Source organism: Hevea brasiliensis, unplaced genomic scaffold, assembly GCF_030052815.1.
Source record: "Hevea brasiliensis isolate MT/VB/25A 57/8 unplaced genomic scaffold, ASM3005281v1 Scaf372, whole genome shotgun sequence".
In the NCBI taxonomy this organism is placed as follows: domain Eukaryota; kingdom Viridiplantae; phylum Streptophyta; class Magnoliopsida; order Malpighiales; family Euphorbiaceae; genus Hevea; species Hevea brasiliensis.
This window is the reverse complement of record NW_026614887.1, coordinates 69,408-81,041: the sequence shown is the minus strand read 5'-3', so window position 1 is coordinate 81,041 and position 11,634 is coordinate 69,408. Positions and strand designations below refer to the sequence as shown.

The 11,634-nt window shown below is 31.9% G+C and overlaps 2 protein-coding genes across 2 annotated transcripts; one reads left to right on the top strand and one right to left on the bottom strand.

The window, feature by feature from the left end:
• The first annotated feature begins 2,613 nt into the window (after window positions 1–2,613).
• On the top strand, window positions 2,614–8,003 carry LOC110645146 (bifunctional dihydrofolate reductase-thymidylate synthase). The gene is given in 14 exon segments (XM_021798196.2): window positions 2,614–2,946; window positions 3,643–3,964; window positions 3,967–4,156; window positions 4,242–4,641; window positions 4,777–4,821; window positions 4,989–5,054; window positions 5,443–5,504; window positions 5,581–5,655; window positions 5,750–5,890; window positions 5,892–5,913; window positions 5,985–6,108; window positions 7,066–7,172; window positions 7,295–7,478; window positions 7,727–8,003. Coding segments are annotated over 12 exon segments (1,578 nt in total). The 5' UTR covers window positions 2,614–2,946; window positions 3,643–3,729; the 3' UTR covers window positions 7,406–7,478; window positions 7,727–8,003.
• A 201-nt stretch (window positions 8,004–8,204) lies between these two features.
• LOC110645155 (AAA-ATPase At3g50940) lies at window positions 8,205–10,665 on the bottom strand. Its single transcript, XM_021798205.2, has 2 exons — window positions 9,392–10,665; window positions 8,205–8,897 (listed from the first exon to the last, which is right to left on the bottom strand). The coding sequence occupies exons 1-2, from the start codon at window positions 10,412–10,414 to the stop codon at window positions 8,388–8,390; spliced, it is 1,533 nt and encodes a 510-aa protein (XP_021653897.2). The 5' UTR covers window positions 10,415–10,665; the 3' UTR covers window positions 8,205–8,387.
• Between the last annotated feature and the right edge of the window lie 969 nt (window positions 10,666–11,634).

Here is an 11,634-nt window from a genome sequence, read left to right as displayed (position 1 = left end):
TGAATTATTAAGTAAAAGTCACGCTAGAGTTGATCTCACTGGCAGGCATTAGATTAAGAGAGCTGAATAGGGGATCAACTTCCCATATATATATATATGTGTGAGCGTGGATTTGATCAGAGTACGTGAGTACTCCAGATTATCTTTGATGTAACATAATATGATTTGTTTGACTTGTATGAAAATGATGCATTTCATTTCTAAAGATGTATTAGAATTAGATAGTTATATAAATTGTATGTAAAATAAATATTTATTATTTGAGTCGAACGCTTACTCCTGTTTACTATTTTTTTAGGATACATGAGAGCTTTGTTGTAACTGACCTGTTCCCTTCCTCACAAGTCCACGTGTGTTCATTTTGTATAATTTATGTAATCAAGATAAGTTTTAGAACTCCGCATGTGTAGGGATTATTTAATTTAATTTGGGATTGTAAAGATTATGTCTTTTTTGAAAATTTGCAAACTTTTTATGATGCATATGGTGTTGAATGGACTGGGTATATAGATTGGTTGAGGGACCTGAACTCCCATTTGATCATATTATGATTTATAGATGAATGTGAGAGTGAGCTGAGCTCCCCAATGGATTGGATTTTGTGTTTGCAGGTCGGATGAGTCAAAAATTTATCGTTTGATGGTTCATATTATGGCCGAACTCTATCCGGTTGTTTCCTTAAAATTGGGCCAAATATGGGTTTATGTTTGGGTTGAAAGATAATTGAGCTTACTACTGGCTTTAGGGGCCTTATGCTAACTTAAGTCCTAGTGCCGGTCTGGCCCATGAGTTCGGGTCGTGACATAAATAAGATTGATTGCATAATATTTTTTATATATGAATTTAATTTTGCAATACTATAATTTGCATTATGATTATGATTATATTTTATCTGAATTACATAAAAAATTTAAAAAATATTATCCTTTTTATATATGTATGTTGAATAAATTTAATTTTATGAAAAAAGCAAAAATGAAAGAAATAAAAAAAAAGCAAGCTTAAAAAGTCAAAGTAAAAATAGCACTTTCATTATTCAATTTATAATTTAATTTGATTTTATTTAAATTATGTGAAAATATTAAAAAATATTATCTTTTTTATAAAAATATTGAATAAGTTTAATTATATAAAAAATAAAAAACGAAAAAAGATAAAAAAAAGAATAAAATATAAAAGCAGAATAATTAGAAAAGCAACATAATATATTTAAATAATATCATCTGTCTATGCAAGTATTAAATAATTTTAATTATAAAAAAAAATTTAAGGAAAAAAAAATAAAAGTAAAAATAAAAAAATCCTTTTTATATAATATAATTGGGGAATTGCTCACACTGCACATGATTATTAATAATTTTAACTTAAATATATTTTTTTAGTTTATTTTCATTTATATATATTTTTTAATTTGAATATAAAAAACAATGTAATTTTTAAAATTTTTTTAGTAATTATTTCAAATTTTTATTATTTTAATGTCTAAAACTTTTCAATAAATATTTCAATATATATATATATGTTAAATTTCTTTATAATAATGATTACTAATTATAGTATTAATAGAATAATTATTAAATAATTTATAATTTATATATAATAGAGAATATCATGTATTAATTTCATAATAATACTATAAAAAAATATCCTTTATCAAACTCTTTTATTAATTATTTTAAATTTTATTTTTATTACTTTTATTTTTCAAATTTTTTAATAAATATTATATATATATATATATTACTTTATAATAATAATAATTTATTATAATATTAATTGAGTAACTATTAAATAATTTATAATTTATATATAATTAAAAATTTTATATGATAATATTATAAAGGAGAATGCTATATATTAATCACGTCACAATATCATAAAAGAGAATATATCTATTAAAATTTTGAAAATATCTTTCTATATATAGATATATAAATTATAGTTCATCTCTTAATTATTTGATAGTTTCTGTATTTCTAAATAATAAATTATTATTATTATTATTATTATTATTATTATTATTATTATTAAAATTGATAAAAGTATACGTGAGATAAGGGTGTAATCACAAATTTTGTCTTCTCATGAGGCTGAACTTTTAAATAGAAATATGTTGGTAGGTGAAGACTTGACAGTGAATACGGAGAATACAAAGGCATTTATAGCAAATTATAGGATACATTTCGAATTAAAAAAATAGCAATACTAGTTGAACATTAAGCTCTGTTTGTTTTTCACATTTTTTTTAGTTTTTAAAACATTTAGAAAATTGTAAATAAAAAATATTATTTTTAAGAAAATAATTTATTTTTTGCAAAAAAAAATTATTTTTTAAAATTTAATAAATTTATTAAAATATAAAAATATTTATATATATAATATAAATGCATATAATTATTTTAATATTTTAATTAAATGATAAAAAATATTTTTATAAAAAATTATTTTTTACAAAATAAAAAGAATTTAAATAAAAAAAAATGATATTCATGTTGTTACACACACGTAAACCGAACACATCCAATAATTTATTATCATTTATACTAATTTGAAAATTAATTAAAATAAATAAACTCACACGTGTGTGCATCACATAACATGCTTCTCCTCCTCCTCACTTTGGCGGTACTCCGCGTAAACCGTGCTTTTGGATTTTCTTTTACTTCTCCTCGCTTTCCTCTGTCTGTTTGAAAAAGAAAAGAAGGCAGCAGATTGAAAGCGAAGAAACCTCCGTTTACTCCCTCTTCTCTTGCATTTCTCTTTCCCTTTTCACGCTTCTACTCTTTACTCTGCTCTACTTTACTCTTATCTCACAATCCTCTCTCTTTTTTATCACCCAAACCCTAATTTTACGAGGTGAAGATTGCTCCACACTTGCCCAGATCGTCTTCAAACTGATTTTGGACGTTTTCTGATTTCAATATTTCTCGATTTAGTCTCAGATCGGTGAGTTTCTCTACTGCATTTTTTGAATTTTTTTTTCTTTTGGAATATATCATGTTTCTTCCTTATTTTTAAAGTTTTGTTTTATTGAAGTGAAGATCGTGTGAAAATTCGAATTTTTCTTTTTCGTAATCTCTTTAATTTTTTAGCTTTTTGTTGTTCTTGTTACTATGGGTAGAAACGTTCAGGAACTGTTTTGATTTTGGTAAGAATTTTGGTTTGCCATTATATTGTATGGAGTAGCTAAAGGTGAGTGTTCGATTTTCTACTTTTTGGAATGCCAAGACAAATATTTTATATGATACCTAGTACTTTTTGGAATGCCAAGACAAAGATTTTATATGGTACCTACACTTTTTGAGGTTATCTGGGGAGCTACTCTTTTTCATCACAAGATGATGTGTGCTGCTAGAATCCTGGTTTTTTTTTCTTTAGCTTGTTTAGTTTACGTGATAGAATGTTGGCTGAGAAGCTTAACTGTTTTGGCATATTTTATCCATATATTTTAAAGATTATTATTATTTTTTTTTCCTGAGGGATTGGCTTGTGAAGTTTACCACTTCAATCAAATTCAAGTGTGACATTTTCCTCCCATGGCCCCATCTTGTATAGATAGGTGGGTCGTGGTCTTGGATGTGCTGTCTTTTGCATATATGTTGAGAAGTTATTTATTTATTTGTTTGTTTTTACCTATTTCAGCTTCTACTGCACTTCCACAAAAGTTGGGTGTGCAGTGTTAGTTCTGTGGCATCATCAAGAAGTTTCTGCCAGGCTTTCTTTTCAATCATGGCTGGTGAATCCAAGGCAAACCTTTCCAATGGCAATGCCAATATACAGCCTGCTCCACAAAGAACTTATCAAGTTGTTGTGGCTGCAACTAGGGATATGGGTATCGGAAAGGATGGCAAGCTACCATGGAGGTTACCTTCTGATCTCAAGTTCTTCAAGGATGTTACTCTGACTACTTCTGATTCTGGGAAAAAGAATGCTGTTATAATGGGTAGAAAAACATGGGAAAGTATTCGCTTGAGCATCGACCTTTGCCTGGTCGACTTAATGTTGTTCTGACTCGTTCTGGGAGTTTTGATATTGCTACTGCTGAGAATGTTGTGATGTGTGGAAGCCTGAGTTCTGCTTTGGAATTATTGGCTGCATCTCCTTATTGTCTGTCAATTGAGAAAGTCTTTGTAATAGGAGGTGGCCAAATATTAAGGTTGTACTTGCTGTCCCTCCACTTAATGGGTTAACTCTTCTTTGTTTCTACTTTCGCCTATAATTTCATTTATCTTCTACTACAGGGAAGCTCTCAATGCACCTGGATGTGATGCTATCCACATTACAGAAATTGAGACAAACATTGATTGCGATACTTTTATCCCAACAATTGATTCTACTGTCTTTCAACCTTGGTACTCATCCTTTCCCATGGTGGAAAACAGCATACGATATTCCTTTGCAACATATGTTCGAGTGAGGAGTTCTGCAATTGAATCCCATGGCCAAAATAATGGTCTGAGCCCTGATAGTGGTTCAGAAAACAGTAAGCTTGAGGTAAAGAAGTTCTCTTTCCTTCCTAAGATGGTTTTTGAGAGGCATGAGGAGTTGTTGTATCTTAGACTTGTTCAAGATATCATCTCAGATGGCAATTTGAAGGATGACAGAACTGGAACTGGTACTTTGTCAAAATTTGGTTGCCAGGTAATATGAATCATTAACTATTTATGGTTATCTCTACCGTTGATTCTGAAATTATGGTTCCATTTTAATGTACAATTTTTCCTCTTAATTACTGATGGATGTGAATGGATTTCTTTTTTTGAATTTCATTTACAGATGCGGTTCAATCTTCGCAAAACTTTTCCACTTCTTACAACGAAGGCATGTTTAAATTATTTGTTATAATTGCTGCAACTGAATTAATTCTTCTGTATGCATACCCTTTTCCCTCCTATAAGTTAGATTGGTTCAAGATTCAACACAAGGTCAATTTTGCAAGATGACAAAATCCCTTTCATATATTTCATGTTTGTGTCATTGGTTTGTAGAAAGTATTCTGGCGAGGGGTTGTCGAAGAACTCCTGTGGTTCATTAGCGGTTCAACGAATGCCAAGGTAATGATAGCATAATTGAACATTTCATATATGTACTTCTTTGACGTTCTTGTGTCTTGCATAATACGCACTTATTTGTTTCTAAATCACGAGAGTCTCAGTTCTTCCCATATTTCTTCAGAATATCAGGTTTAGATTTTTTTTTTTTTTTTTTTTAATTTTCATGTAGGAATTGTATGGTTGCAAGGTCGTGATCTTTTGATATTTGCAAGGTTTTTTTTTTTTTTTTTTCCTTATGAAAAATATCCATCTAAGTATCTGTTCTTTCAAATAACTTGGCACGCCAAATGAATTTTACTCATTGGCATGAGGTTTCTGTAATGAGCCTTTGAGGCGTAGATACAAGAACAAAATGATGTAACCTGCATTTTTAAATTTTGCTGCACAGGTCCTTCAGGATAAGGGCATTCATATATGGGATGGCAATGCATCCAGAGATTACCTTGATAAGTGAGTACTGACTATCAATATTTTTTTTTTATTCATCATGCAGTTTTTTGAATGATATTTGTATTCGCAATTTCAGTATTGGGTTGAAGGACAGAGAGGAGGGTGACTTGGGACCTGTTTATGGATTCCAGTGGAGACACTTCGGAGCTAGGTTCATTGATTTCTTTACCTAGGTTTACTGGTGGATTTATCAGTGGGGGAGTTCTTTCTACATTCCTTTTTCTTACATGAGTTGCACTTGCCAGGTATACTAACATGCATGCTGACTACACTGGCCAAGGATTTGATCAGTTGTTAGATGTTATCGACAAGATCAAGAATAATCCAGATGATCGCCGGATTATACTTTCAGCTTGGAATCCTTCTGATCTCAAATTGATGGCACTTCCCTTGCCACATGTTTGCTCAAGTTAGTAATTAGCCCACGTGTCTTTCATGATTTCCTTTGCTTTTGATTAATCTGGATATTTTATTTTGCAGTTCTATGTAGCCAATGGGGAATTGTCCTGTCAAATGTATCAGCGATCTGCTGACATGGGCCTGGGTGTGCCATTCAACATTGCATCTTATGCCCTCCTTACATGCATGATTGCTCACGTTTGTAGTATGTATTCTCTGAGAAATCTTAAAACCATTAACTAATATGCTACTTGTTGAGTTTTAAGAATTGTTAATGTTTAGTTATGAACATTTAGGCATATGATCTGATAATTAACGAGTCAAAAGAGTCTTTTGGTGCCATATGATTTCTGAAGGTAGTAATATACTGGTGCCTACTGCCTACTGAAGTTGATGAAACTATGCAGATAAGATTTTGTAGTTCTTTGACTGGTAGACTGATTAATATTAGATGGTCTACTCTAGTCTGGTAAAATGACAAAACTAGTGGGTGAAAAGAGTACTATGATGCTGCATCTGGTGGTAAATTATGTTTAGCTTGTGGTGCAGATGCCTATACAAGTTTTTGGACTCTAACACATTCCATTTAGTGGTAATTGTTCTTGCAGAGGGTCTGTTGGGGTTTAGGAACCCAAACAGCTCTGTTGCGAGACAATTATTAAGAAAAGGAAGGAAAATGGAAGAAGAGAGGAAATAAGATTCAGATAGAAGAGAGTAGAGTAGAACTATTATGTTTCTTGATATTTCAGGAATGCCTCATTACAGTTTCCTTTGCTGTATTTATACAGCTTGTTCAGCTAAATTCCAGCTGGTACACTTGAACTTTTCCTGCCAATACTGACTGCCATTAACAATCTCTACCACAGTCTTTTCCTATTCCTTGATATCTCTAGTATAACTGTGCACCGTTAAAATTCTGGCTACTACCTGGCTTCCTTCTATGCCTTCTTTTGTATAACAGGCCAACAGGGTCCTAATATTGCTATAAGGGGGCATCATAACGAATAAATTGGTTAAGAACTAGATATTTATAACCATGATGTTGGGCCTTAGGGGACTAGCACTGATTGAAAGAAAGATTGTTTAGTGGTCTGCAATTGCCTTTTTATCATGATTATATATGTTTAAAAATTTGTATTCAATTATCTTTTGTTTTGAATAGATCTTGCTCCGGGTGATTTTGTCCATGTGTTTGGGGATGCTCATGTTTATAGCACTCATGTTAGGCCTCTCCAGGAACAGCTTCAAAAACTGCCAAAACCGTTTCCGGTTAGTACAATGGAAGCAATTTAGGTTGATTAAATTTTACAGTTACCATTTTGGAAGTATTGTTGTATTGTTCTCTGCATTTTCCTATATTCTTTGTGTTCTCTTACTAGTATTTTATGCAGATTTTGAAGATTAATCCTGAGAAGAAGAACATAGATTCTTTTATGGCAGCTGATTTCAAATTGATAGGTTATGATCCTCACCACAAAATTGAAATGAAAATGGCAGTGTAAACCTCCTTTAAACGTTAGTGAACTCAAACATTCTGGTTTGTCCTAGGCAATATTTGCTTGTAGTTTGAGGCAGGTATGTGTTTTTGCCACCATCTCACCTTTTACAAATGATGATTTGTTCTATATGCTTTTTTCATACTCTCTCCATTATGTCACATGCTATATATATATATATATATATATATATATATATATATATATATTTGTGATTTGAAATATATAGTGCCCTGTTCTCTGGTTTGATTTGTGTTTGGGTAAAGTAATGATATGCATTGTTAGGGAATTTTATGAGCTGAAGGTCTGTTTTCTGTAATGTTTCAGGCACAACTATTCAAGGCTTACCTTGTTCGGTGTTGGCAAGTAAAATAAAAATTTGGTAGTTGAATATACCTATTTAGTGAGAATCCTTTAGTTCCGCAGAGTTGGTGGTTCTAAGGTGATTTAGGATGTCAGTATTTTCTTGCTGTACAAGCTTCATTTTCCATTATCGCTTGGGAAATATCACTTTATTACCACAATTGCTATAGTATTGTTTTTGGAATGGATTGGAATTTGGACCGGTGAACTTTCATATATGACAGTATTCTGTTTTATTTCATGATCAACTTGCGCAGTTATTATGGTAAACATGGAAGAGGAAATTTTTTAATATTTTTCTAAAGTTGTTGAATCCCTTTTCTAACAGTCTTTTAAAAACTCTTTTCCCGTAAGAAAAATTATTTCATGCTGTTAGAACATATGAACACTTCACATGAGAGATTGTTTTTCACAGATTGAGAGTTGAATACAAACCATTCGATTTGGACCAGAATAAAAGGATTTTGAACATTCTCATCACCATAATTTTTCTACAAACAAGTTATAAAATTATATTACTTGCAACTATGACAGCCATTCATTCAGTTCAGTGCCCTCCCAAATCCACAAAATTGAAATTCTAAAGCATTTCAATATTTTATTTGTTCCTGATTAATTCTCATATCTACTCTTTTTTCTTAATATCACCATTGCTCATCTTTTGCATTTGTGAAACTTCTGCTTCTTTTATTCCTGATTCTTCATTTGTTGCTTTGTTTTCATCACTCTCTCTCTTCTTCCTCTCTTCTTCTTCTTCTCTCTTCTTCCTTTCTTCATCCTCTATCTTCTTGCGCTCCAGGAACACAATCAGACCTCTCAAGGCAATGTCAGGTTCCTCACTTTTCATTAGCTCCTCGGCTACTTCTGCAGGAGTAACCTTAGTTGTACCTATCAATTCTTCTACCTGTAAGAAAAGTGGGTGATATGTAATCCCCAGGTAATTGGATGCCAGCATTTTGAATCCACATGGACTGCAGTAAGACATGTGGATGTGCATATCCATTCGACCGGGGCGCAACAGGGCAGGGTCAAGCTTTTCTTTGTGATTGGTAGTGAAAACTATGATTCTTTCATCCCCACAGCTTGACCACAATCCATCCACGAAGTTCAGCAATCCTGATAGTGTCACCTGAACCTGATACAATATACATCTGCCTTTCAGATTTACCAAACCCGTGAAAACAACAAATTGAATTACATTAGATGGAAGTCCTTGATTGTGTGTTCTTTTCAGCTATATTTCAAGATGTGGCCTGAACCAATCCATCAATGCTTAAAATAGAAGTCGGTCATCCAACTTTTCGGTGTAAAGGCAAGGCATGCCCTTTACTCACTGTCCTGCTCCTGCAGGATTCTATAACATTATTGATCTTACTCATCATAGAGAAGCCAATAGAGTGGAGAACCAACAGGTTCATTCTTTAAGATTCTTTCTGCTTTTAGTCTTTTTGCTTTTGGATCCTAGAAAGTAAGTCATCACTTTCACTATTATTATTGTTCTTTTCAACCGCAAGAATCCTCTGAAAATAACAATTCATAATCAAAATGTATTTGCAGACCAACTAGACTTTTGTCTCAATCAAGAATATTAACACCATCAAAACAGAAACAAAAGATTAGTAACTTCACCTGATTTTCTGGATTATAACCTCGATTAGATCGAGGATTAAGAGCTCTGGCTTCTGCAATCCTATTTTGCAAATCAATGGAACAATCAATGTCCTCCACCACAAGTATGGACTTATTCCCAGTCGAAATCAACAACTTTCTCAGCTCAGAATTAGTCCTAAGATCAGTCAACTCCAAGTCATAAATATCGAACTTGAGAAAATTTGCCATGGCAGCAATCAAGCTTGATTTCCCAGTCCCTGGTGGCCCAAACAGCAAGTACCCACGTTTCCAAGCCTTACCCACTTTCCTATAGAACTCCTTCCTCTTCACAAACCTTTCAAGGTCCTCCATGATCATCCTCTTCTCTTCTATCTCCATGGCCAACGTATCAAAGGTAGCAGGATGATCAAGGTTCACAGATTGCCATGCATCTCCTCTCCTCCCTGTCATCCTGTCCAGGCTTAATGTAAAGAGCTTCAATGTCCTTTTCTCGTCTTCGATTTCTTTCGATTTCTTGATTACATGCTTTATATAAGCGTCAAGAACCATGTTCTTGTGCTTATTGTGGAAGCTCAACTCAAAGAACCTGCGCTCGTTTACAGGCATAGTGCTATAGAGATCAGGGCTTGGGACATACTTCACTCGTTCTTCTCTCGAAATAAACTTCCACTTCACGTTAACCCCATTAAAGGTATCGATGATTTCTTGGTTTTGCTCTAAGGACATAGAAATGTTATTCTCTTTCTTGGGTAATGAAATTTTGAGTCTCTGCGTGTTGGGAGGAATTATGGGCTGAAGATAGAGCTGTGCAGCTGTGAAGAGATGGTTCTGGTTAAGATTATCATATTCTTCAATCACTAAGGTTAGTTCCGAGGAGAAAGAGTTAATAAGGGTTATGAGTTTGAAGTAAACATATTGTCGAAGCTCCTTTGGAATAAAGTCGTTAGCCACAGAGCGAAGGAGCATGACTGTGGCAGCAGCGGAGGCAGCGGCGGAGATTATCGCTTTGGTGGAGGTCATTTCGGTGGCTTTGGGGAACATGGTTTCTGGGTTCAAGCCTTTTTTGTGCTATTACTTGGTTTTTGGTCAATTTGATTAGATGATTGAATTCAGGATTGAGAATTTTAGAAGAAGAATTGCAAAGTGGAAATTTTGACAGTGGTGATGACCGATTTAGAAAGAAATAATTTGGTTGGTTTTTCCAAGAGAAGAAGATGTTGATTGGTTAGGAGGAAAATGCATGGAAGTGACGGGGTGAAGAAAGTTGGGAGGGTAAGTGCGTAAGACTGACTCATTTTCAGGCTTTCCATTTTAATTTCTAACTTAAATACACTGATTATTTATTTAAAGATATAAATATAAAAAATAAAAATTGCGTTTGAATTTATAGATTTAAATTTAAAATTTAAAAATATCTTATTTAATTAATAAAAAGAATTAAATTTAAAATGATGGTTAGTATTCACAATTTTTTTCCAATTATTATTTCAAATTCTTTTTTTTTTATTTTTATATTTATCTTAGATTTTATTGAGATTTATATTTATATTATTTAAATCTCCTAAATAAAATATTTAATCTAAATTTATAGATTCAAATCATGAAACTGATTTTATTTGTTTAATAACGTAAATTTTAATATTTTAAATTAATAATATTTAATTCAATAATGTCAAAATTATTTTTTAATCATAAAGGTTCAATTTATATAATACAATTAATAATTAGTCAAAATTAAATGAATAAAAGAAATTTATAAATTTTAAAACCATACACTAGATTCAACTTTTCTTAGTCTTTGCGTCAACAAGCCTAACGTGTGCACCCATCAGAAGGGTGTGGGGTCCAGTCTTTGCAATAGACTCTTGACCTAAGTGGAAAAAAAAAAAAATCAAATGCACAAAATTAAAGTATTTTATTAATTTCTAAAGTATTTTAATATGAAATTTTATATGGTCATATAAGTTTGGTAATAATGTATTGTATTTCCATCATTATAATGAATTGTTATTATTATTATTATTTTTTTTTATCAACTCCATGGATATAATGAATTGATATAAGAATTAACTTTTTTTCTTATTATTGCAAGCAGTTGTTGGGTTCAGTGATAGATGGATGAGGGAAATGGAAGGGAAAAAAATTTGAAATGAATTTCATTTGCAGGTGATCTCTTTTTCAACTCAGTTGAATATTTCTTTCAATTTTTTTTTTTTTTTTTTTTATTGGACGACAGATAGGACAAAACCCAATAAAATTAG

Bases quoted from the DNA above. Each gene is read 5' to 3' on its own strand.
- LOC110645155 (XM_021798205.2), bottom strand. From the start codon at position 10,414: ATGTTCCCCAAAGCCACCGAAATGACCTCCACCAAAGCGATAATCTCC. The intron at 8,898-9,391 runs GTGAAGTTACTA...ATATTGTATCAG, and splicing joins GTTATAATCCAGAAAATCAG to GTTCAGGTGACACTATCAGG.